At 37.6% G+C, this 25,528-nt stretch overlaps 1 protein-coding gene across 5 annotated transcripts; it reads left to right on the forward strand.

Annotated features, from left to right (window-relative positions):
• Positions 1–1,936: 1,936 nt before the first annotated feature.
• LOC110799668 (transcriptional corepressor LEUNIG_HOMOLOG) lies at positions 1,937–25,528 on the forward strand. Of its 5 annotated transcripts, none has more exons than XM_022004952.2 (19): positions 1,937–2,251; positions 2,525–2,585; positions 4,365–4,462; positions 4,567–4,676; positions 5,299–5,455; positions 5,563–5,623; positions 5,729–5,804; positions 9,066–9,174; positions 12,390–12,439; positions 12,529–12,771; positions 13,351–13,422; positions 13,993–14,214; positions 22,285–22,426; positions 22,509–22,615; positions 23,029–23,178; positions 23,260–23,415; positions 23,529–23,645; positions 23,781–23,978; positions 24,744–25,528. In XM_022004952.2, the coding sequence occupies exons 2-19, from the start codon at positions 2,554–2,556 to the stop codon at positions 24,882–24,884; spliced, it is 2,241 nt and encodes a 746-aa protein (XP_021860644.1). In that variant the 5' UTR covers positions 1,937–2,251; positions 2,525–2,553; the 3' UTR covers positions 24,885–25,528. The 5 variants fall into 5 exon arrangements, with proteins under 5 accessions (XP_021860644.1, XP_056689826.1, XP_056689825.1 ...); XM_056833848.1 differs by having other exon boundaries at positions 1,971–2,251; positions 2,507–2,585; positions 13,351–13,458; XM_056833847.1 differs by having other exon boundaries at positions 1,971–2,251; positions 13,351–13,458.

The following is a 25,528-nucleotide window of genomic DNA, read 5'->3' on the forward strand; positions in this document are numbered from 1 at the left end:
ACTATTTCACCCATATACCCTTCTTTATTTACCCCTCATTCAATATTTACCATCCTTATTTACCCTCTTACCTTCCCACCCCAAATCGGACAACCACCGACCAACACCGCAGGACAACACCCTTGTCCACCACAGCCGGCGCCACCACATCCCGACGACAAAATGCGTAGTAATGTTTACATGAACGAGTCTACCGGTGGAATGTCGAATTCACAAGATTTTTTTTTGTCCGGAAATATTTTTAGAAACTTATGAATTTTTAGCTTGTACCATGGTACATGCTTATGAATTTTAAGCTTGTACCATGGTACAAACTTATGAGTTTTTAGCTTCGACCACGGTATAGACTTATGCAGTTTGAGCTCGTACCATGGACGAAACTTAAAATTCTGTAATGCACTGATATTTTTGGGCAGAAAATTAATGGCTAAAGTATATTTAATTTGCTAGAAGGATGATGAACATAAAAGGGGATACAAAAGGTAGTGACTTGAGGCCACAAATCTCCAGATTTAGTGACTTGAGGTCATCACTCTCCAAAGCCTAACCTTTACTAATTTTTCTATACCCTTTCTCTTTCCTCTCCTTCTTTACTTATACTACTATTCTCTCTCCTTCTTGCAAGTACAACCATTAATTGCTGCTGCTGCTTTTTGTCAGGTAGTGGCAACGACTTCACTTGGTGATGTTGGTGTTGTCGTCTGCTTTGGGCTGCAGTCTGCTGCCCTTTTTTGGCCTCACTAAGTGGGTTCATTACAAATTTATAAGTCTACGCCATGATACGAGCTTAAACTACGTACATAAGTCTATACCATGGTCGAAGCTAAAAATTCATAAGTTTAGATTAAATCAAATTCAACAGAAATCAAAACCTTAAATAATATAGACTTATGCATATTAAATTCAGACCATGGCGTAGACTTATGAATTTTAAGCTCCGTCCATGGTACGAGCTTAAACTGCATATATAAGTTTATACCATGGTCAAAGCTAAAAACTCATAAGTCTGTACAATGGTACAAGCTTAAAATTCATAAGTCTGTACCATGGTATAAGCTAAAAATGCATAAGTTTCTTAAAAAAAATTCGGACAAAAAAAATAAATAAAAATTCGACGTTTCACAGGTAGATTCGGCTATGTAAACATTATTACGCATTTTTTCGCCGACAACGTGGTGACAACGGTGGTGGCGGTGGTGCTGGTCGTCGGTGGTGGATGGAGGTGTGAAGGTAAAAGGATAAGTGAGGATGATAAGTGTTAAATAAAGGGGTAAATAAAGGAGGGTATATGGGTTAAATAGGAAAACGATTTTGAGTAATATGGAGCGATAAATAGTAAACCCTTATTTAATCAATGATAAGTTGATAACATGAGCGATTTCCTTCAATATTGTTTAAAGAACGTCAAATTCCCAAAATGCGTCACTTTTTAACTTAATTCCCAACATACCGCCCACGTCAGCATTAAAACCAGTCTATTTTTTTTAACAAAGTGGCACTAAACCGCTATCTCAGGTGTTGACTTAAGTAAATCGCTATCTCAGATAGCGGTTTATATATTCTCTAAATCAAAACTTACAGTGAGCTTCCAAAACAAGAACTTACCGTACCCCCGTTATGTTTTAAAGCAAACCGCCATCTGAGATAGCGGTTTTGTTTTAAAGCAAACCGCTATCTCAGATAGCGGTTTATAATCTCAGATGGCAGTTCAACGCTGAACCGGGAAAAAAATTATTTCTCTTTCTCCCTTACTTACATGGACGGTATGGTGAAAATTAACTTAGAAAATAACATTTTTTTAGGAATTATTGAATCTTTATGCAATATTGACGATAACAATCCAATTCAAATAGTTTCGCAAAATCCAACAAAACGAATAGCCGGAAGTTTGTCCGAGCCTAGTAAATATCGATCAAAAACTGCAGCCGAACCTCTTCACACTGAAAACCAAACGTCCAAACGTCACATTATTTATCTCTCCTCCCCAAAAATCAAATTAGCTGTACCCATCATCTCCCTTGATATCTTCCCATTTATAAATTCCACTTTTTTTTAGTTTTCCTTTTCTATTTTTAAAAGTTTAATTTATTCATCAACTCATAAAGCAAACAACACTACCTCAATTCCATACTCATGCCCAATTTCTCCATTGCTGCTTCAGAAAATAAAGCTCCTCTTTTCTCTCTCCTCTTTCTCTCTCTTGTTCTTCGTCTTTGATCATCTTCTTCACTTCCTCAACTCAAGATTTCAGGTCAGAGATCTCCTTTGTTCTTCTGTCTTCAATTTCAGTTCAGTTCTGCTTGTCAATTTTCGTTTTTTTTTGAGAATTTCGTAATTTTTTTTTGTGTTGAATTTTGCTTGACTTTTTTTCTGCGTAGATCTCGCAATTGAGGATTTTTGTGTGAAATGCGTTGATTGATTTCTTTTTCATTTAGTGAAAAAAATCGTGTTAATTTTGTTCAGGAGTATTAAGTTTTGGTCTGTTAATAGAATTTTTGATTTTCAGAATTTCTTAAATTTTCAGATAAAGAGAGAGGTCAAGCGGAGTTCATTATGGCGCAGAGTAATTGGGAAGCTGATAAGATGTAAGTAATGAGATTTATTGCCTTTCTTTTTTCTATATCGACTGCAAACAAAAATTTAGTTATTGAAGATTATCCTTTTTTCTGAACGGTAGTCGAATTTAGCTGAAGATGCCTTTTTCGGTGCTATATACTCGTATTCTTCGTGAATGAGAATGTTAGTTTTCAATTTTGGGTGAAACATCAGGACTTTTTAAAAAAAATTGAAAAATTTATTGGTTGCAACATTGGATATTTGGTAAGTGAAAATAGAATTCAATTGAATTGGTTTGAACCTGGGCTGCGTTTGGTTTGAGGGAAAACAATTTTTCTTTTGTGAAGGAAAGGAAAACAATGTTCCAAAAGCTGGAAAATAACTCTCCCATATTCTCCTCACTACTCCCTTAAATCCCGTTTTCTCTCCTTCCGTTCATCATCCCCTTTCCACTTCCATTTCCTTTTTCTCGATAAATTTTCTTGTAAGGAAGCAAACAAAGCTATTTTACAACTGTGTTTTTCCCTTGAAATTGTTTTGATAAATGGAAAATAGTTATCCGTTAAAACAAACGGAACCCTAGTTAACGTTAGTATGAGAAAAATATGAGCTAATTCTTACTTCCTCGTTTTAATTTTATATTTTTACCATTTCTGCAATAATATGCGAAGTAATGATGATAGATGATATAGTGATAGTCCTGAATCCTGATAAAGTTCACAGGAATTTATCCAAAAAGTCAAATGGGGTCGATTTGGTTAAACAGAGAAATTACTACTTAGTGAAAGTGAAATGTCAAAGACCTGAAATAGTTACAATGAGGATTAATCCTGGGATGGAGTGAATCTTTCGTGTAAAAATAAAGTAGATGAGTGAATCCCAATGATCTCATATTCACAGTTTTCTTAAATGTGAATATAGTATGTAATATATTCAGGAGATAAGAAGTCACCGTTCCAAAAAATGGTGGTAGTTGCACAAGTAGCAGTGACTGTATATGGAATTTGGAGTATTAGAAAAGATGCTTTGTGGAAAGGGAAACTACCTACTGTAGTTTCAACAACTAATGAGATTCAGAGTAATGTAAAAGGAATTAGAGGTGCTATGGGGAAGAAAGTTTCTGAAGTTGGTAGGAATTGGTTAGAAGAGTTGTCGTTCTTCTGTTTGGATGTTTGGGAAGTTGTAAGCCGTTTGGCTGATGTTGGATGAGGGTCTTTTAGCCCTTTAGGTTATATATTTGTGTGTTTTGAAATGATATTTCCTCACTTACCCAATTTTTTTTGTAGAGGTCGGTTCACTGGTATAATTTGCATGGACTCATTACTTACAAATTTATTGCCCTCATACAATCATGATTAAGGATTAAAGGTCCTGTTTGGCATTAACTTTTCAAGTAGGTTTTAGAGTTTTAACCTGTTCAAAACTCAACAATGAAAAAGGTGTTCGATGAACTAGTGTTTAAGGTAGGGAGAGGTGCATTAGTGTTTTGAAATAACTCAAATATTTATCCATTGGGAGTTAGAGGTAACTTTTGTAGGTGTTCGATGAAGTAGTGTTAGAAACTTCATTCACAATTGATTTTTGTCTTCATTTTCTTTTGGTACGACTGCCTGAGCAAACGAGCAAATGAGCTTTGGCCGGAAAAAGGTAACCTTTGTAGTAATCAAACTTTAAGCAAATATGTATGCTGCATTACAATATAACTCTAAACTGAGTACCCTTAATTTCTGCTATGTGATTTAGTTTTCCGTGTAGGTTGGATGTTTACATCCTTTAATTTCTGCTATGTGATTTATTTTTCCGTGTAGGTTGGATGTTTACATCCATGATTATTTGTTGAAAAGAAAATTGCATAATTCTGCCAAAGCATTTATGGCGGAAGGGAAGGTGGCTACTGATCCAGTTGGTATTTTACTATTTCCTCGCTCCAGTTTTGTAGATCATCATTTGTTGGTGAGAAAGAGGACATTACCATAACAATTATGTTTATTTTTCGTTGTATCCTTGTAGCTATCGACGCTCCTGGAGGGTTTCTTTTCGAATGGTGGTCTGTCTTTTGGGACATCTTTATTGCTAGAACAAATGAAAAGCATTCAGAAGCTGCAGCAGCTTATATCGAGGTACTTTCTATATCTAACCAGTTGCCTTATTAATGGTTTTAATCCTCCCATCACTTTTCTCAAAGTAAAGTTGGATATGGTCAAATTTCCATACATGTATCCCCCATTTAATTGAATGGTGTAGTCTTTTAGATAGATGAGAAGAACACAAATGCTATTTACATGGTATTTTATTGTATATCATGGTTAATACTTAAATATGGAAGATTCAGATAATGTGATTAATAATTCCGGACTAAGGAACTGTTAGTCATTGAATTGGAATTTCCGAATGATAATTAAATCCAAGATTTAAGATTTTTTTTGAATATTCATAACTTTTCTTAACAGGTTCTAACAACTGGAGTATAAATGTCTAAACTAAAATGAATGGCTCATCACAACATTTGCACTTCTTATTCATCGTGAAGCAGCGATTGGTCGTTGCATATTAGATTAACGGTTAAATGGAAATAGCCTGTTGTGCCATGTACATTCCATGTTCACCCCCCTTTTCCCTTTTTTGAGGCTTTGGAGTCATGTCTATGTTGATGTAAATCTTCTTTTATTAAATTGGACATAAACCGGCTACGTAAATGTTCAATGATATTTTTCTTTATTGGCTTTCTGAAATTGAAATCAGACACAACAAATGAAGACTAGAGAGCAGCAACAACAGCAGCAGCAACAACAGCAGCAGCAGCAACTGCAAATACAACAGTTGCAACTCATGCAGCAGCGAAATGCCCAGATGCAGAGAGGCGGTCCTAACCATCCTCCTCTTGGTGGTTCCGTAAATGGTGTGTAAATTCAATGATTAGTCGGTGAAAGCTAACTTATCGACCAGTAGAATAATTAAGGTTGTGTGATACACCCTCTTTCTAAATCTATTTTGATGCTTGTCTAGGTATTATGGATAATAGGATGGCCCTCCTCAAATCAGCGAGCATGCCGAGCAATCAGCAAGGGTAATTTGTTTCGTTAAATCATTAGGAGTTAGCTTGAAGAAATTTCACCTATTTTTGCCTGGTCTCGAAACATTTTCATATATCTTGTCAATTTTGTTGATTCAGCCAGTTGATCCAAGGTAATTCCGGGGCCATGTCTGCAGCTTTGCAACAAATCCAGACACGACCTCATATGACCGCTGTAAGTAGTTCTTGTTATCCCCCTAAAAAAAAAAAGAGTAGTTCTTATTAGATTTTGTGAAAATTCTCTGAATTGGAGTGTATAACTTTATTCAATTGATCATATTTTGTGAAAACTCTCTCCATTGGAGTGTGTAACTTTGTTATTTAAGGCGGGTGTACGATAAAAAATTATGCACATGATATTTGAGTAAAAAAATATGCACAATAGTTAAAAAAAATGCACATTTAAGGTTCTCACCGTAAGAAAAGTTCTACCATAAGAGAGTTCTCATGTGAACCTAAATCTATATAAAGTTATCACAAAATATTTAAAAGTTATCCCGATATAATATAAAAGTCGTTCATTTTTTAGTGATAATTTTTTTCTCTGTAATAAAAATTACCCCTTCAAAGTCCCTCATCGCAATTATATACATGCATTTTAAAAAAGAAAATTTGGTAATATTAATCCAACATTTGGCTGATTTTCTTTTATTAATCCCACGACATATTTTTTAATAATCCCACCTTTACTACCCAACGACTTTTATTTGGCTTAAGTGACCGATAACCGGTGAAAAAGTCAACGAGATGGTGATGAATTGATGATGATGACTGAATATATATAGAGAGAGTACTGCCACGTAGGGACATATTACCGCCTACAACAGGTTTTTGACCTGTTAGGCCCAATAAAAGTCGTTGGGTAGTAAAAGTGGGATTATTAAAAAATATGTCATAGTTGGGCTTAATAAAAGAAAATCAGCCAAAGGTTGGATTAATATTACCAAATCTATATATATATATATTAAAACTCCAAGGCATTTCATGACATCTCTCCATGTGTCAGGATGACTTGGCAAGTAAATGGCGTAGCAGTGCCATGTCATACACACACATCTTTTATTGCTTCCTCATAAAGAATAATATTATTATCCATACTCGAACTCATGACCTCTTACATGCTAATGCAAAGTCTTAACCATCACTCCAATGATATAACTTATAACTCTAAAGCAATAAAAAAAGAATTCATACTTATGAATACATAAACCTTTAATACCCAAATATATGTATTGAATAATAATTTATGGCAACGGAAAGTTTCTTAAGTTTTATTCATTTACTAATCGAGTCATATTATAAAATAAAAAATCGAATCATTTATCTTTTCTAGAAATGTATTTAGATCAAACATAAAACCATAAAATTATAAGAGAAAAGAATAGAAAAAACTAATGTTGCACTTTCTTTTAGCTAATCAAATGTGTTTTTTTCCTCCAAAATGTATTTCGCCTTTGTAACTCAATATACAATTGTAACTTAAAAATTTTCTTACAAGTCATACGTATAGGTACAAAAAATAAAAACATACACAAAAATGCAAAATTACTCAAAAAATTAGTTTAGTGGTAGTTGGTTAACCAATTTTATTCTTAAACTGCATATGTAATGAAATTCATATTATTGTCAAACTGCGTATATGAAGAAATTTATAAGTGAATTTGAAATTACTAAAAAAACTCGAACTATATGCAACACTCGTCACTCGGGGACATCGTCCGAGCCACTAACTAGTTTTCCTTTAAAAAATGTGAACTACTCCATATACCTTGTACTTAATTTATTTATTTTTAAAAAAAACTTTCTATTTTGCTAACAATATTCTGTATTAAATACTCTGTATATGAAGTTATTCGCTAACCATATATACGCAATTCCTCTGCTCAAAGCATTATTTTTAAATATTGTGATTAACTAACTAATTTAGGTATATATGTTACAAAAGATCTCTATTCTTTAAGGGAACTAGGTGGAGTAAAAGATTGCGAATTCACTTATTATCTTTCATTTTTAAATACTGTGAACAATATTAATTTCTTATTTAGTTTATGCACGCAATGCGTGCATATATGGCTATAATGTATGAAGCTAACCGTGTCACTCTTTAAAAGTTTACCGTAAAAATTATTCCCTCTGTCCCATATTTGCTTTTACACTCTCCATTTTCATCCGTTCTAGATTAGTTTTTACATTTATCTTCTTTCCCGTCTACTTTTCCAATAAAATAACGGGAATGTGGCAAATAAGCCCCAAGAGTTAACTCTCATGTGTAAATTAGCCCTCTTACTATCAGTTGTAGCAAATTAATCCTATTACTTTAAAAATTGTGCAAATTAAAACTCCCATGTAACAAACTAACATTTTCTGATGAGATACAATATTAATGAGAAAAAACCCATCGGAAAACCACAATTATTTATTGACCAAAAAGAAGACAATGACCGGAAAATCTAATCCATCTAGTACTCCATATTAATTAGAAACTCAAATCTCAAAAACTCAAATCTCCGTGAACGGTTGAAAGCACTTCAATAATACTCCGTAATTTCTAATTGAGTAAACCAATTGGGGAGGAAGGGACAAGGGACAAGGGATTTGTGAGTTTTGTGTTGGTGTGGACTCGGAATGTTGCACGCCAGGTTCGACGGACCATGAGTCCATTCTCCATGAAGGAAGACAATTGTAGGAGGAGATGAAAGAGGTCGGGGGTGGCAGAGATGAAAATACTGTGGGGAGGAGATGACTCATGAACGTAGGAGGAGAGAGAAAATTTTGTAATTGTAATATTGTATAAAGGAATAGCGGTAAGCATATTGTTGAATTCCGGTGAAATTGAAAATGTGCGATTGTATTCCGGTTAAATTATAAATTTCGGGTTAGATTTGGCTGGAAAATATCTGTTAGGTGTTAATTGAACATATTACAAAAAATATGGGTTTAATTTGCTTCAATTAATAGTAAGAGGGCTAATTTTCACATTAAAGCTAACTCTTGGGGCTTATTTGCCACATACGCCAATAAAATAATGTCAAGGAACCAAACAATAAGTTATCTCCTAAAACTATGTGTCCATGATAAGTGTCAAAACTAATATAGGACGGAGAGAGTACATCATAGTATAAAAAGTTAATAAAAACATATTAAAAGTTACCGAAAACCGATTAAAAGTTATTTATCGTACATCGGGTGCACACAAGACCTTTTGTGATCATATTCATAGTGTTACAAGCATTAGTCCTAATCGCATCAGGAAATCGAATGTGACTAGAATTATACAACTTATATTCGGAGATAATTTTATTCTCTATCAGTTCTAGCCAGTTAGATTCTTCTCTATGATCAATTTTCTTTCATTTGTTTCTGCTGATAGTTGTGATAGGAATCTTAACCCTTGCATTACAACCAACTGTTAATGTGCGACATATGGATGGTACAGGATCACAAGAGTGATGTGAACATCGGTGGAGCACAGAAATCTTTGCCCATGGACCCTTCAATTTATGGCCAGGCTATTTTGCAATCAAAATCCGGAATAGGCAATGCAGGTGAGAATAAAATGGTTTTTTTTCAAGTTTTCTTTCACTTCTCTAGGTTAGTTTTTCCAAGTGTGATAATGATACAAGTGAATAGTGTTTAATCGAGGATGTAATGTCATTATCTGAATAATTCATGCAGAGCGGCCCTAGTACAAATAAAGTATTCATAGAAACTACGACACCAAGCGTAGATAGCTGATAGTTGTGGGTGTGAAGCATTCGGTTTTGGATCCTCTAGAGTTCTGAAATAACTCTACAAGGTAGAGTTTGGGCATTATCAACCATTGAATGAAAAATCAATGGCTCATATATTATCTTTCCAAAATCCCCCTATTTTTTCTCATAAATATCCACCCCCTGATTTTCCCTTCCCACTAATACGAGACATTGATTTTAAAATGTTTGGTTTAGATACAACTTTTCCTTGTAGAGTTTTATTAAAACTCTAGAGGATCCGGACTCGAAGCATTCTCCTAGGTAGTCATGAGTCGTACTCTTTCATATGACAATTCACTTCTGTGAAAGAATCTTGGATTGCATTTCAAAGTAAAGTGATATCAATTTTTGAGACAAGTCTAATCTTTCACTAACTAGGGTGTAAACGGGAAAGTCACCAGGGTCTTCTTCTTGTAAATCTTTTCTAAGTTTCTGGAATTGACCCCTTAATTTCCAGCCTTTATCGTAACTTGTAAGGCGTGGGTTGCTTTTAAGTAGGGCTTTTTTTGTGGAATTTGGCATTATGGAGGACTAACGCTAAAGACATGCTCCGAAAGAGAAAGCCCAAATTGGTTATTTTGGTGAGTATGTGCTTGTTTTGTAGTGCTAACAGAGTGTCTTATTTTCTCGTATTTATTTGACACTGTGAAGTGGTGAATTATCTTTGGAGGAGATTATTTCCACATGGCTTATGAGTAGACCTATCAAAAATCGACCCGAACCCGACCCACATGAACAAGGTTTTCTGACCCGTAGCCCGTTTTTATCCGAATCCGAACAACCCGAACATTTCGGGTCAAGAACGGGTCGGGTCTGACCCGTCGGGTTAGATGGTAAAAAAAGAATTTTTTGAATTTATTTTTTATTTTGTAAAAAAAAGTTAAAACCAACCTAAACCTAAAGCATCAGGTTAGCCGCCATCCTCTCAATCTCAACTCTCAAACACTAATCTCTCTCTCATCCTCTCAAGCTCTCTGGTTTACCGGGCAAGATCTCTCTCTCTCTCTCTCTCTCAACGTTGCAGTTATTTCCCTTTTGCTACTCTGCTACTCACATCACTCCCATTTTCTGCTTGATCATCTGAAAGGTTGGTAGTAGTCCGTACTTGATAGCATTACAATTATTGGGTTTAAGCTTGAAGCTAATTCCAGTTTATAGAGATGGTGGATGAAAAAGATGCATTCTTCTTGTCAAAAAAGGCAATAAACCAAGAATTCAAAAGCTTCGGAGATGGCGGATAAACCAAGAATTCAAAACCAAGATGCATTCTTCTTGTCAAACTGGAAACTAATTCCAGTTTATAGAGATGGCGGAAGAAAAAGATGCATTCTTCTTGTCAAAAAAGGCGATAAACCAAGAGTTCAAAAGCTCCGGAGATTGTCAAGCTCAAGCTGGTTCTCTATAATTTCCCCTTTTCTTTTAATAACCCTTTTCAATTTGCTGAGATTTTTGGGTTTTTTTTTTTTAACTAGTTAGTGATAAACCACTCTTGAATTCCTTTCTATATTTTAAAATGAATTGCTTTTAAATTGAATTTAGGAACCGCATTGCAAATTTGATGATGTAAGATGGGTGATCCTATATTAAACTGTTAATTTGGTTTGAAAGTCACTTTTTTTAATCTATACTGGGAATTGGAAATAGAGGTAGTTGAGGTTTTTGGGCTGGGTTTATACTTTATAAACAAGGTTATACGACGTAACATACCAAATTACCAATGAAGGCACCATTTTTACTAGGATTGGTTGGGTGTTTTGTGGTTAATTTTTTTTTATGACACATGTACATATGTTTTGGGTATGACTTGTTAATATACCAGCTACACACCAAAAAAAACATTAAAAAAAGATATTAGAAAAAAGACGTAACACAAAGCTCTCAACCTGTTGGGTCAACCCGAATCCGAAAACTCTGGGTCTTGAACAAGCATTTGTCAACCCGAACCCGAAAGTGACCGACCCAAAAACCCAAACCCGAATGTGACCGAGTCGAACCCGACCCGTTTGACAGGTCTACTTATGAGGAATCTTGGGTTTTTATCTAGGTGTTTGATTGGTTGCAATTTTATTCTAGGAGGTTTGATGAGGCTGAGGGTAAGGAGAATGAGAAGAAGTTGTTAGGGGTCTTTTGGCACACTGCTTTCATGGAAACTATGGAAATTATCTGATGGGCACGGTTAGAGCGTAAACTTCTGGGTTTTTTCACGAGATTCCTTGCCTTCCGATTTGTTGTGGGACAAGGTCACCTTAGTTATTTAGCTTCACCATCTGCCAAAGCGGTTGACACTTTAATTACTCGGTCGAGGAGGTTCAAAGAAATTGGGTTAATTTGTAATTTTCATTTCAGCTCAGAAGATAGCTTGTTAGTTTGTAGTCCTTTCTTTCTTATATACAGAAAGTATGAAGTGTATCTTACTTGTTTATTTTGCATATTGTCAAAAAAGTAGGACGTGATGTTAGAAATATATTAAATACTGTCTCGTTCGTGCCGTATTTCCATTTTTGGCTCTCTGGAAACAAATGGAGTTAGAAAAATGGTCTTCTATAAAGATACTTGAGGTAGGGTTTAGTTGTTTATGATTACAGGATAGATCAGGATTAGGAGTTTCTCAGGCTCTAGGAAGGAGAATGCCAGGTCGTTTTCTTAAACAAAAAAGCATTGCCTATCAATTTGAGTGCTCTGTGTTACAGTTTGTTTTCTTAGTTTTTACTTTTTAGAGAATTCATTACAGTTTGTTTTGTCCTTATTAGTTGTTACTGTTTGGGACCAAGTTGGTGTTTGTTTGCCTTTTTTTTTTCTGAATAGCACTCCTCACTCCTATCAGAATTCCAACAAGCATTTATACACGTCTTCCTGTATAGTAGGTGACGAAGAGCATATGGCTTGTGTTGCTATGTTTTGTGGTGTAAAGCCCTCTCTGAATTTGAAATTTCAAGATAATTTATTTTACCTTCAGTGTTACATAAACTTGGTTCTCAGTTCACACTATTAATTAGTTCCGTGTTCAGGTTTGAATCCCGGCATCAACAGTCTTCCTTTAAAGGGTTGGCCCCTAACTGTAAGTCCCCTTACTTGTGAAGTCCATGGATGTGTACAGACATTTGTTCTGGACCTTTTTAAGTATCGATGTATTGGGTTTGTCAACAGGGAATTGACAACTTGAGGATGCAGACGCAGAAGCCTCTAATTCAAAATCAAATTCTTCTGGCGGCACAGCAACAACAAGTTTTATCACAGGCTCAGACACAGAATAGCCTTGGAAATTCACCAAGTTATGGAGATAATGATCCTCGAAGATTCAATGGACTACCAAAGGGTAGCTTGAATACAAAAGAGGCTCAATCTGCAAGAAATGATGTCTGCTCTCCAATGCAATCAAGTTCACCACAGGTCACTTGGCTCTTTTCAGTTGCATGAGAAGCATTTAGGTTGACGTTCATGATTATTTTAGTACATTCTACAATGCATAGAGACTCTTGAAGCACAAATTAGAATGGTAAACTGCATATAGGAGTCCTGTGGCTTTTTGGCTTCCAAGCGAAGTAGTAAACTTCGAATTTGATGACTGGTAGGAAGAAATCCAATCAAAAACCTGCTTATAGGTGGTTATTATGCAGAGACCAATGTTTGTCAACAGATTGTTTCGGTTTTTTGTAATTCAACATAACTCACTCCTCGACTGGGAGAAAAGGCTATTTATTTGCAAAACTTGTTTGTCTTTGTCTTGGTAAATTTCACCAGTTCACCACAGTCAAATGAACTCGAGTAAATATTTTTATCTCTGTAGTTTCTCTATAAGCTCCGCATTTTCTGTGGAACATCATGCAAGTCACAACACACTACCATTGCCTTCTTTTAAGCTGAATCAGCGAAAGTACAAAAGGATTGGAAGACGATTGAAAATTTTACTATTAGCTTTGCTATATGCTTCAGACTACTGATTTCTTTCTGCTGCATGTGTATTCACAGATGAAGATGGGTCAGATGCAGCAATCTTCTTCACAGCAGCAAGATCAGTTGCAGCAGCAACAAATACAACAGGTTGTCCATTTTGTCAGGGACCGATTACAAAACCCTGTACACCCTCTCCCCTCCCCTGCTCTGTCTTTTGATGAAAATAAAATCCCTCCCCCCCCATATGACACTAATTGAAACTGTGGTATGTCATTTATTTAACTTATGATGAAGAGATTTATCTAAGATGAAAATTGAAGTTTGGGAAACCACTTATAATCCCAAATCAACCCCTATTCTATTTTCGGGATTTGTGGTGGCCAAAAACTGAAATGCAATCCTTCGTGTCTCCTGGTTATAAGGTGTGTTTCAGCATATGAGTGATTTTCTCACTTCTCCCCTTGTTAATGGGCGCACACACATGCACACATATACATATACGTATCTGAATACATGATACAATATACATATACATAATATTTTAAATTATTATGATATACGACCTTGATGGAAAAGGTTTATAAAGAACATGACCACCAACCTCTTGCCAATGAATCTACTTACTGTTATTTTTTGCTTGTTCTGGTAATGAAATAAATGTAACCTGGTCAAACAGTTTTTAGTGCATCAATTCTGAATTATTTACTGTGTGCGCAGAATAACAGAAAAAGAAAACAGCATTCCTCTTCGGGACCAGCAAACAGTACAGGAACAGGCAACACTGTAGGCCCTTCTCCTAACTCTCCTCCATCAACTCATACACCTGGTGATGGGATTGGACCAGCGAACAGTCTGCAGCAGGTTAACAGCATGCCTAAAAGCTTAATGATGTATGGTGCTGAAGGAACTGGAGCGCTGGCTTCATCTTCAAATCAGCTGGTATGACAACTTGTTGCTTATGATATGTGTAGAGCTCGTGTTAATGGAAGATCTGCTCCTGCTGATATTTGTTTTACGTAGTCAGATATTGGTCATCTATACTTATTTTGAAAGGTGTTGCTTCATGTCAACCAATTGTGTGGTGCCTGCCACTTCTGATTTATTCTGCTTTGCGTAGGCTGCCACATGAAAATGCATATATGATGTGATTTAGTACTTCGTATTAATTTAATTTTAGAAGAATAACATGAAGAGTAAGCTATGCTTGAATCCTTAATCTATCGGTGTTGATTAGGAGAACAGGTGGATTAGGAGAGTCTTACAATACCCCCCCTCCCCAAAACGCACCTTGTCCTCAAGGTGGAAAGCTGGAAAACGGAGCACGATCATGGTAGAATCTTCCCATGTCGCCTCATAATCAGACAAGCCTTTCCACTTCAACAAAACATCCACGGTCTCTTCTCCATCTTCTGAACATACCGTACCTCCTTCACTTCTTTCGGCTCCACGATTAGTTCAAGTGTTGGAGTCAGCTGTGTGGGGATAGACAAGGGAACCAGATAAGTACCACTGCAAACTTAAACTGAGATACGTGAAAAACCGGATGTATCTTGCTCTCGGGAGGAATTTTTAGCTTGTAAGCCACCTTTCCTATCTTCTTGATGATCTGAAAAGGCCCATACGTGCAATGAGCTTCTCGAATGGCCTCTTAGCTAGAGATTTTTGGCGGTAAGGTTGGAGCTTCAAATACACCATGTCCCCTTCCTCAAAGCTCAATTCTCTCCTCTTACGATCATCCAATTCCCTCATTTGCTGTTGTGATCTATATAGGTTCATCCTTGTCTTATCCAACATCAAATTCCTTTCCTGCAATATCCCCACCACGGTATCCACTTTGTTGAATTGAATTATTCGAGGTGGTTCCCTCCCATAGACCACCTTGAATGGGCTTAGCTTAGTCGAACTATGAGGTTGCTCAGCTCATGCTAGCCATTTGGCCCATTCTCGTGGTTGCTCGGATGCGAAACAACAAAGGTAAGACTGATATTTTGTTAACCACTTCCAATTGGCCATCCGTTTGGGGATGGTAGGCCGTACTCCTTCCGAGGGATGTTCCTTGTAAACGAAAAAGCTCCTTCTAAAATATGCTTAAGAAAACTCTTATCACGATCTGAAACTATTGAGGACGGAAACCCATGAAGTCGTACAATCTCTTTAAGAAAATCTTATCACGTTGTTGTGAACGAAATGGGCGTACTTCGAGAGCCTCAACCACTACTAGGATGGTGTTCACGACTCTGGAGAGTGGCAAACCCTCTATAAACTATTGCTATCTCGTCTCAAATTAGTGTAGAAAAGGGCAGAGCCGCGGAGGTAGTATGAGGCCTGTGTGCCTCAGACATATTTTACACTTCTTAACATACTCAACTACTGTTTTACGCATACCAGGCCAAAACCATTCTTGAGCCAACCTTAAATATGTCTTGACATCTTCTCCATGTCCCCCAACTATAAAATCATGATATTCAAACAATAGAGTAGGGATAACTTGTGAGGATTTGGGTATGAGATATCGGTCTTTATAAAAGACCTTACCTTCCCGTAATTCGAAACCCCCTTTGCTACCTCCTGCGAGCTGCTTTGCCTTCACCTTGAATAAACTTATCTCCTTCAATTTCTTTTTCTAGCTCTCTCCATTGCACCGCACTTGAGGATTCCATGCACCCAATTCTTACTCGCCATTATGCTTGCGTGAGAGTGCATCAACCACTCTATTCGACGTCCCGGGTTTGTAATGAACTTCGAAATCGAACCCCACCAACTTACTCACCGATTTTTTATAATCAACTCCCATTTTAGCTCGCGGGTGATGTACTTCAAGATTTATTGGTCGGTCCTCATCACAAAATGCAAGCCAAAATGTAAATGTTTCTATTTAAGATCGGACAAACATACTGCCATTAATTCCTTTTCGTAAACAAACTTGGATGTACCAGTGGGCCTAGTAAGAGACTATAGAACGCGATGGGGAGGCCTTCTTGCATTAACACGACTCCTAGTCCAAACCCGGAGGCGTCCGTTTCAACCACAAAAGTTCTCTTGAAATTCGGCATTGCTAAAACTGGGGCTTTGCACATAGCTTGTTTGAGCTTTTCAAAGGTTTTTGTGGCCTTGTCACTCCACTAAGAATCCTTCTTCAATTGCTCGGTAAGGGGTTGAGCAATGTGAGCATATCGACACATAAACTTCCAATAATATCCGTTAATCCTAGAAAGCCCCTTAGCTCTTTCACATTCTCCGGAACAGCCCACTCGAGCATGGCCTTTACTTTCTCCATGTCCATTGTTTCACCGGACACAACATGACCAAAATAGGCCACTATATTTTTCCCAAACTTACATTTGTTTGAGTTTGCATCTATTTATTTTCACACAACTTTTCTAGGACCATTCTCAAATGCACCGGATATTCCTCCCCACCGTTGCTATAAATCAGTATGTCATAAAAAAAAAGGACGGACTTACGAAGATAAGGTGGACATACCTCAATCATAAGAGCTTGGAATGTTGCCGGTGCGTTTGTCAACCCGAATGACATCACTAAAAACTCATAGTGGCCCTCATGAGTCAGGAAAGCTGTTTTCGGTTTGTCTTCTGTCTTCACCTGGATTTAATGGTATCCCGACTTCAAATCCAACTTGGAAAACACCCTTGCCAATGTAACTCATCGAGTAGCTCATCAATAATAGGGATTGGATATTTATCGGGTATGGTCTCCCGATTTAAAGCTCCGTAATTCACACCAAATCTCCACGAGCCATCTTTTTTCTTTGAGAAGAAGTACCGAACTGGAAAATGGGCTTGTGGAGGGCTTAATTAAATCTCCTTGATTAATCGTTCGATCTCATCCTTTAGAAATTGTGGGTAACGATATGGTCGGATGCCCATCGGATTACTGCCTTCCCGGACACTATTGTGTGTTCTCAGCCCCCTCTCGGTGGTGGCAGCCCCCTCTCGGTGGTGGCAGCCCCTCAGGCATCATCTGCTCCCCCCCTTCCTGTATTTCTCCTTCCCCAATCATCTCATTCAACTCTAGTAGAACTCCTCCTTCCCTCCTAATGGTGCGTAACATGGCCTTCAACGAAATGTGTGTTTGGGCTGACGAAGGGTCCCTTGCAGAACTTTATTAATAGGACTTCCAATTGTTACTTACAGTTCCCAAATTTTTCAACCATTCAATCCCCAAAATCAAATAAGAATGGCTCAAACTCAGGGGAAGAAAATTTTATTTCACCATTACCTCCTCATTTCAAGGCCACAACCACCCCTTCACACACTCCCCTCCCTCTAACTGACTCATCGTTGCCGAGTGATACTCCGAAACCAACCGGTGCCGTCAGGCGAGTTCTTCCACAGTCTTGTGAGAGATGAAATTGTGCGTGGCACCGGGGTCAATCATCACTACGACTTCCCGACCATCGACCATCCCGAGCAATTTCATGGTCTTTGGACTAGATAGTATGATGACGGAATTTAGGGCTACTTCCGGCAACAACTCCTCCACCACCCTCGGTATTTCCTCCGTCCGGATCTCGTTCTCCCACTCACCAACTTCATCTTCCTCAATTAGGATCACACTCAGTTCCTTCCGTGTGACCGACCTCCCATTTGTCGTCACCCTCGAAGCACAAGCCTTTGGATTTTTTGTCATCAAGCTCTCGCTCGATTAGTCTGCGAAAACCACCAGATGGTCTCGCAAAAGATGGTGATGACGGTTGTGAATTTTGATTAACTGAAGTTTGGGTACCCAATGTGTTAGTGGGTCCACTATTGCAAAAATTTGTGGATCCAGCGCAGGCCCATATTTCCTTTTGGCTGGTTTAGTTCCACATTAGATCCAAAAGCATAGGAAGGATCCTGTGGTGGTTAACCCGCGATCGTAGATCGAAAACAAACCGAGTCGGTTCTACCCTGCTCCAAACACCCCAGATCTTTTAACATCATTAATATGATTCCTTTCTGAGCCGCCACCTCCATGTTTTGCTCCAATGTCAACGGCTTGAGCAACCTCACCTCGACCTTAACATCTTCCTTCAACCCATTTATAAATTGCCCCATAAGTAAAATTTCTGGAATATCACTCAATGGCGCGACTATCTCAATGAAACGCTGGCGGTACTCAAGCACCATGGTGGTGTGGGTGGTGGTCAGCCACTGCTCATGAAGGGATCCGACTTTTAGTGGTAAAAATTGGTGCAAGATCCTCATCTTACGGTCCGCCCAAGGTGTTCGTCCGTTTTCCCATTGGTACCATTTCAGCGCGTCACCCTCCATGGCCACAACCCCTACGCCCACCTTCTCGTCCTCGTTCAGTCGACAAACAGTAAAGTATTTCTCGTTCCGCAGCACCCAACCGTTTGGGACCTTCCCTTCAAACAACGACATTTCGATTTTCCTATTCTTCCACTTACTCTTTCCTTTCTTTTTCAAACACTCGATTATTGCCTTCCTCCCCTATTGGCGACGTCTCTGCTTCGTCCTCCAAGTGAACAAATTACGTGTTTGGTTTTTTTTATCCCTGCAAAGGCTGCAATCAACTCAATTCCGTTTGGAATTTTTCTTGTTTGGCCCTTCATCTATTCCTGCTTGTGTCTCGCGAAATCGGTTCAACCTTCCTTCTATGTGCGAAATTTTCTTTTCCCCTTTTCCACTCTTGAGCCTTTGTCTTAGCTGCCTTCTAGGTTTGTTCGTGGATGGTCGTTCTCAACACATTCATGTGATGTGCAACCGGCTTTGCTACGACGCGTCCCATGGATTCTGCCTAGCCACTGAGTCACTCTTCCACAGAACCTAGTTGTCCACCGACTTCTACGATGGTTTTGTCAATGTTGTCTAGACGCTGGCCGTGTAAATCCGACATGTTTTGCCTGCTGTGATACCAATTGCAAGGAACTCAAGTGTTGATTGTTTGGCAGGAAAACAATCCACCATCTAGAAGATCTCGGGTTCTAGATTGGGTTCATACAGACGTTTGTTCTATGTTGTCGAGAAATCTCTTGGTGGTGCATCATATTTTGTTACATTCATTGATGACCATTCTAGGGAAGTGTGGGTCTTTCTTTTCAAAGTAAAGACCAAGTCTTTGACGCGTTTAAAGGTTTCATGCAAAAGTCGAAAGAGAAATTGGCATGAAATTAAAATGTGTGCGATCCGATGATGGTGGTGAGTATAGAGGTCCATTTGAAAAGTGTTGCAGGAAGTATGGGATAAAGCTCGAGAAAACTGTCCCAAAAAACACCTCAACAAATGGTCTCGCTGAAAGAATGAATCGAACATGCAGGGTTACCCAAATCTTTTTGGGGGGAACAGTAAAGATTGCAGTTCATTTGATTAATTATTTTCCTGGTGGTGATGTTCCACCGGATGATATGGTCTGGAAGAAAATTAAACTATGAAAGTTTGGAGGTGTTTGGATGTAGAGCATATGTTCACATCCCGAGGGATGAAAGATCAAAACTTGATAGCAAGACAAAACAATGTATTTTTCTTGGCTATCTTGAAGATGATTTCGGTTATAGGTTATGGAGTCCTGCTGAAAGAAAGATTGTTAGAAGCAGAGATGTTTTCTTTGAAGATCAAACCATTGAAGACGTACAATTCTACAACGTCTCATGAAAAATTGCCTATAATCATGAATCCAGTTCCTTCTTCGGATGCAATTGATGATCACGGGGGAGAAGTACACAAAGATGATCAACCTCATGATGATGAGAATGTGGAATATATTCCAGAACAAGAAAATCAATCATCTGATGAAGCAGAATTAAGAATCCATTCGAGATAGACAATTTCCAGCAGAATTGGCTGGAGGTGAATATCAGTTACTTACTGAAGGGGGAGAACCAGAGTCCTATGAAGAGGCTTTGAGAGATGTACATCATGAAAAGTAGATGGAAGCCATGCAAGATGAAACAAAATCCTTGCATGAGAATCACACATTTGATTTGGTACAACTTCCGAAGGGGCGACGAACATTCAAGAATAAGTGGGTGTTTAGATTAAAGACTGATGAAAATAATTCACAACCAAGATATAAAGCTAGGTTGGTCGTGAAGGGGTTCAGTAAAAAGAAAGGTATCGACTTTGAAGAAACATTCTCACCAGTGGTGAAAATGTCGTCAATACGAGTTGTTCTTGGCATGGCAGCGTGCATGGATTTGGAAATTGAACAACTAGATGTGAAAACAGTCTTCCTACATGTTGATTTGGAAGAAGAAATATTTACGGTACAACCTGACGGATTTCGGGTTAAGGGAAAGGAACACATGGTATGTCATTTGAATAAGAGCTTGTATGGCTTAAAGCAAGCACCACGACAATGGTATCGAAAATTTGAGTCTTTTATGAAGATCATAAATATCAAAAGATGACATTACATCATTGTGTGTTCATTAAAAGATTTGCAGAGGGATATTTTATCATTCTGCTCCTCTATGTTGATGATATGTTAATTATTGGTCATGATACTAATAAAATCGCCAATTTGAAGAAGGCGATGAATAAGTTCTTTGCTATGAAGGACTTAGGACCAACAAAACAAATATCTGGCATGAAAATCTCCCGTGACAAGAAAAATAAAAAGTTATGGTTGTCACAGGAAATATATATAGAGAAACTGGTTTAATATGCATAAGGCTAAGCCGATGAGTTCTCCACTTGTAGGTCATTTTAAATTAAGCTCTCAACAATGTCCTACAACTGATAAAGAAAAAGAAGAGATGGATAAAGTTCCTTATGCATCTGCAGTTGGCATTTGATGTATGTTATGGTTTGTACAAGACCAGACATTGCCTATTCAGTAGGTGTTGTTAGTAGGTTTCTCTAGGGAAAGAACACTGGGAAGCTGTAAAATGGATATTAAGGTATTTACGTGGCACTTCAAAAATGTGCTTATGCTTTGGTCTAGGAGATCATGTATTACAAGGTTACACAGATGCGGATATGGCTAATGATGTTGATTCGCGAAAGTCAGTATCAGGTTACATGATGACTTTTGCAGGGGGAGCTATATCATGGCAATCAAGGTTACAAAAATGTGTTGCATTATCAACAACAAAAGCCGAGTATATTGCTGTGACAGAAGCTTGCAAAGAACTCTTGTGGATGAAGAATTTTCTACAAGAGTTGGGATTTATACAAGAAAATTATATACTTTATTGCGAAAAATCTCATCTTTCATGCTCGTTCTAAACATATAGACCTAAGGTATCATTGGATACGAGAGGTCTTTGAAGCCAAGCTGTTGCATTTGGAAAAGATCCATACTGACCACAATGGCTCAGATATGATGACCAAAGTATTGACCATGCAAAAGCTTGATTTATGTCGAAAGGAAGTGGATTTATCAAAAATCTTATAATAAGTCGGAATGGGGGATTTGTTGGTTATTTCTCCTTATTTGGAGAAGATGTAATTAGTAAAGAATAAGAGAAATAAAAGGAGAGAAAAAGAAAGAGAGAAGTGAGAAAGCAAGAAACATTTATTGGCAAATTATTCTGCGATTATTTGCATCATTAGTTTCTTAGGAATAGGCTGGTTATAATTAGGTAATCAGATCGATAGTTAATATACATAAATTGTAACAATGTAAGATAGTTTATATATATAGAGAAACATTACATTTTGAGAGTATACCATCGAATATTAGTTTATATCTTATACACTTTGTGAGTTATTTTGTTAGCCTATTTTTTTTATACACGAAAGAGAAAACGAATATTATTTCAGCTGCAAGATTATTTGTAATCATTCCCAACAAGAAAGAGATTACTTAAGAATTTTAGAATCAGTTTACAGTGTTCTAGCTGCCAGAATATCACCAACAACCCTTATCTTCAATGTTTCAATTCCTTATTGGTAGTATTTGATGATAGCTAGCTTTCCTTTACAACGGTGAAAATATCGGTTCATCAATTTGAAAAACTGTTTTGTGTTGGATGATACATCACTAATAATCACCACAAAAATGCTATTTGCCTATTATATAGTTTGATTAAGATGCATTATGCAGGATGACATAGAGCAGTTTGGAGATGTTGGCTCTCTAGATGATAACGTGGAGTCATTCCTGTCTCATGATGGAGGGGATGGAAAGGATCTCTATGGATCACTCAAACCAAGTCCAGCTGAACCAAAACCAGAGCCCTCCAAGGGTAGATGTGTATTTTACTATATTTTGCATCTTGAAAATGCTTTTGGATTTTCTAATTCTCAAAGAAGCTACTGCTATTTCAGGCTTTTCTTTTGCTGAAGTAGGATGTATACGTACAAGGAATAAAGTCACAAGCTGCCATTTTTCTTCAGATGGAAAGTATTTGGCCAGTGCTGGGCATGACAAAAAGGTAATGCACGTTGTATTCATCAACTTCCGCTAAGTGACCTGTATTTTTGTTTACTGGATTTTCTCTTTACTAGGCTAGACATATTATATTACATAACTAACACTAAACTTGCACCACTCTTTTACCTTGTCTAAACGGAGTTGATGTCCTCCTATATTAGTTTCCGCTGCCATCTAAGTTGTTTAATTGAGAGGGAATATCTTTTAGGCCTAGTGAAAAGCATAAAATAAAGAGGGAATGTAGTGAATAATAAAATCTGAGCAACAAAATAAAAAAACCTACCAAAACGCCATTCTTTTCCTGCTGTATGGGTTGGCTGGGTTACTTAGCTTAATTTCCATCTTGCACAATTTGGTTTATTGTAAGATTGCAAAATGGTGAATTTCTAATATACTTTCCCCCCTGTGACTTAGGCTGTCCTCTGGAACATGGATACTTTGCAAACAGAGAACACTCCTGAGGATCATACACTTGTAATTACTGATGTTCGTTTCAGGCCAAATTCAACTCATTTAGCGACGGCTTCATTTGATGGATCTGTACGACTGTGGGATGCATCCAATGTCAGTTTGCAAGTTACATGGAGCACTTTAATATTACCTTCTCTTTGCTATCTGACTAACCCATTTTGTTTCTCCTTGCAGCCCAGCTATTGTTTGAATGTCTATCCTGGACGAGGCACCCATGTTATGTCACTTGATTTCCACCCTAAGAAGAACGATCTTTTCTGTTTTTGTGACAGTAACAATGAAATTCACTACTGGAGCATGAGTCCATTTTCCTGTATCCGCATGTCTAAGGTTAGTTGCCTTTCCTAACCTTGCTTCTGTGAAATACTATAAACGATGATAGTAATGCTTATGAAGAATAGTAATTTAATAAGCATCAATGACACTAATTATGAGGATCATAGGGTGGTACGGCACAAGTGAGATTCCAGCCAAGAGTAGGGCAGTTTCTCGCAGCTGCATCAGATAAAGTTGTTTCCATTTTCGATGTTGAGTCAGACAGGCTAACACACTCTTTCCAGGTTAGTTTGAAAGATACTGGCATGGATAACTATGATAAATGTTTCCAGTGAAACATATTCCTTTCTTTATGGAAGGCTGGTCTTTATTTTCTTATTGTGAACACCATTTTGCATTGACATGTTTTTTGTGAGTAGGCACACTCTGATGTTATAAACTACATATGCTGGGATGCAAGTGGAGAACTTCTAGCTTCTGTCAGTCAAGATAGTGTAAAAGTTTGGTCGTTGACCTCAGGAGAATGCATTCATGAGCTGTGCTCGAGTGGAAATCCATACCATTCATGTGTTTTTCATCCCAGTTTCTCAACGCTCTTGGTGGTTGGAGGCACACGGGTAACTCCTATCTTATCCTCTGATGGAAGATTTAGTTTCTTTTTCTGAGGTGCCGTTTCTTTTGGTGTGAGGAGTCTGATACTCTGATTCTAATAGAAAGGAACTGCCCTCATGGAACCAGAAGGGTTGGTTATTAGGTTCAAAGGAACCCCAATCCATAGGCTAGAAATTGGACTTAACTACTTAAGGCACAGAGACCATACTACGCACCATCAGATACCTTTCTCACACTAAATTTATGGTCTATGAGAAACAAAATGCATGCCTAATGGTTGAGAAGTGGGAGATCTACCAATGAGCTCCCACATAGTTATATCGTTTTAGACTTTTAGTTGTCACTACCCATGAGTCAACCTACTAGTAAGTCAGCATGCCATTGCCAGAATATATTGTTTCCAATATCTTAGTGGTGAACTTTACCTTGGCAGGCATTTTCTGCTAATTTTGTGTGTGTTAAAATCATTGGATTTGTATCCGTATTCCCATCATCCCATGCCTAACATAGGTTATTTTACTAACTTTTTACCACTGTTACTGCTCTATCTGATCCAATTTCTAGGTTTGGTCTGTCCAAAAGGTTGTTAAGTGTTTATTACAGAAGTTGTGAAGCTTGTTGCTGTTTTTTTTTTAGTTTCTGGGACTATTCTCGTTTTATATGATGGAATCACGAAATCATGCAGCTCAATTTTCTTTTCATATGCAAGTCTATGGAGGAAAATCCTCTCAGTTATGCAGGAATTAACTTGAGTTTTTCAATTTGGTCAGTCCCTGGAGTTGTGGAACATGGCTGACAACAGGAGCATGACGGTTCCAGCACATGACAATATTGTATCAGCTTTAGCCGCATCTGCCACTGGAATGGTTGCTTCAGCCGGGCATGACTGCGCTGTTAAGCTGTGGAAATAAAGCGTGATTGTGGTTAAGTTAAATATCCGAAAATACATACCGGTATTGTCCTGAAATTTTATTGAGTCTGTGAAATAAATGCTTGAGCTTTGGGATGACAAATACGATCCTTGCTATAATGCGCTACACAGAAGAGAGCATCTGGCATCCTCGAGTATTTAAACAGTTGGTATGGACTATGGAGGTATAGAAGCACGGAAAAGGGTGTGTTTCTTGCAAATTTTACTAGTATCGCCATTCATGTTGCTGTTCTATTTATGATGCCTACGGCTTGTACTTTTATGTATTTATACTACTACATTCCAATTTTCCTTTTTTCTATTTTTATGTATGTTAATTTTTTTAAGTTCATCTGACCTAGATCTTGTTTTAGAATGTAGTTCGCACAACCCAGGATTTGAGTCATTTGACGTTGTAGATCCATGGGCATTCTGTTGTATTCCATAGGAGTATTTATATTGTATTATAGCTCATGTATTATGTTCTGTAGGGATGTCGTGACCGTAAAACCAGATTGGGCCGTTTAGAACATATACTTGTATATTTTTATTTTGCTGTGTAAGTTTATAGCATAACGTTCTTAACGCAAGAGTACACTGTTGATTTCAATGGTATGAATGAAGATGGTCGACGATTATCTTTGA

The sequence above is a fragment of the Spinacia oleracea genome, chromosome 6, assembly GCF_020520425.1.
Source record: "Spinacia oleracea cultivar Varoflay chromosome 6, BTI_SOV_V1, whole genome shotgun sequence".
Lineage (NCBI taxonomy): Eukaryota > Viridiplantae > Streptophyta > Magnoliopsida > Caryophyllales > Amaranthaceae > Spinacia > Spinacia oleracea.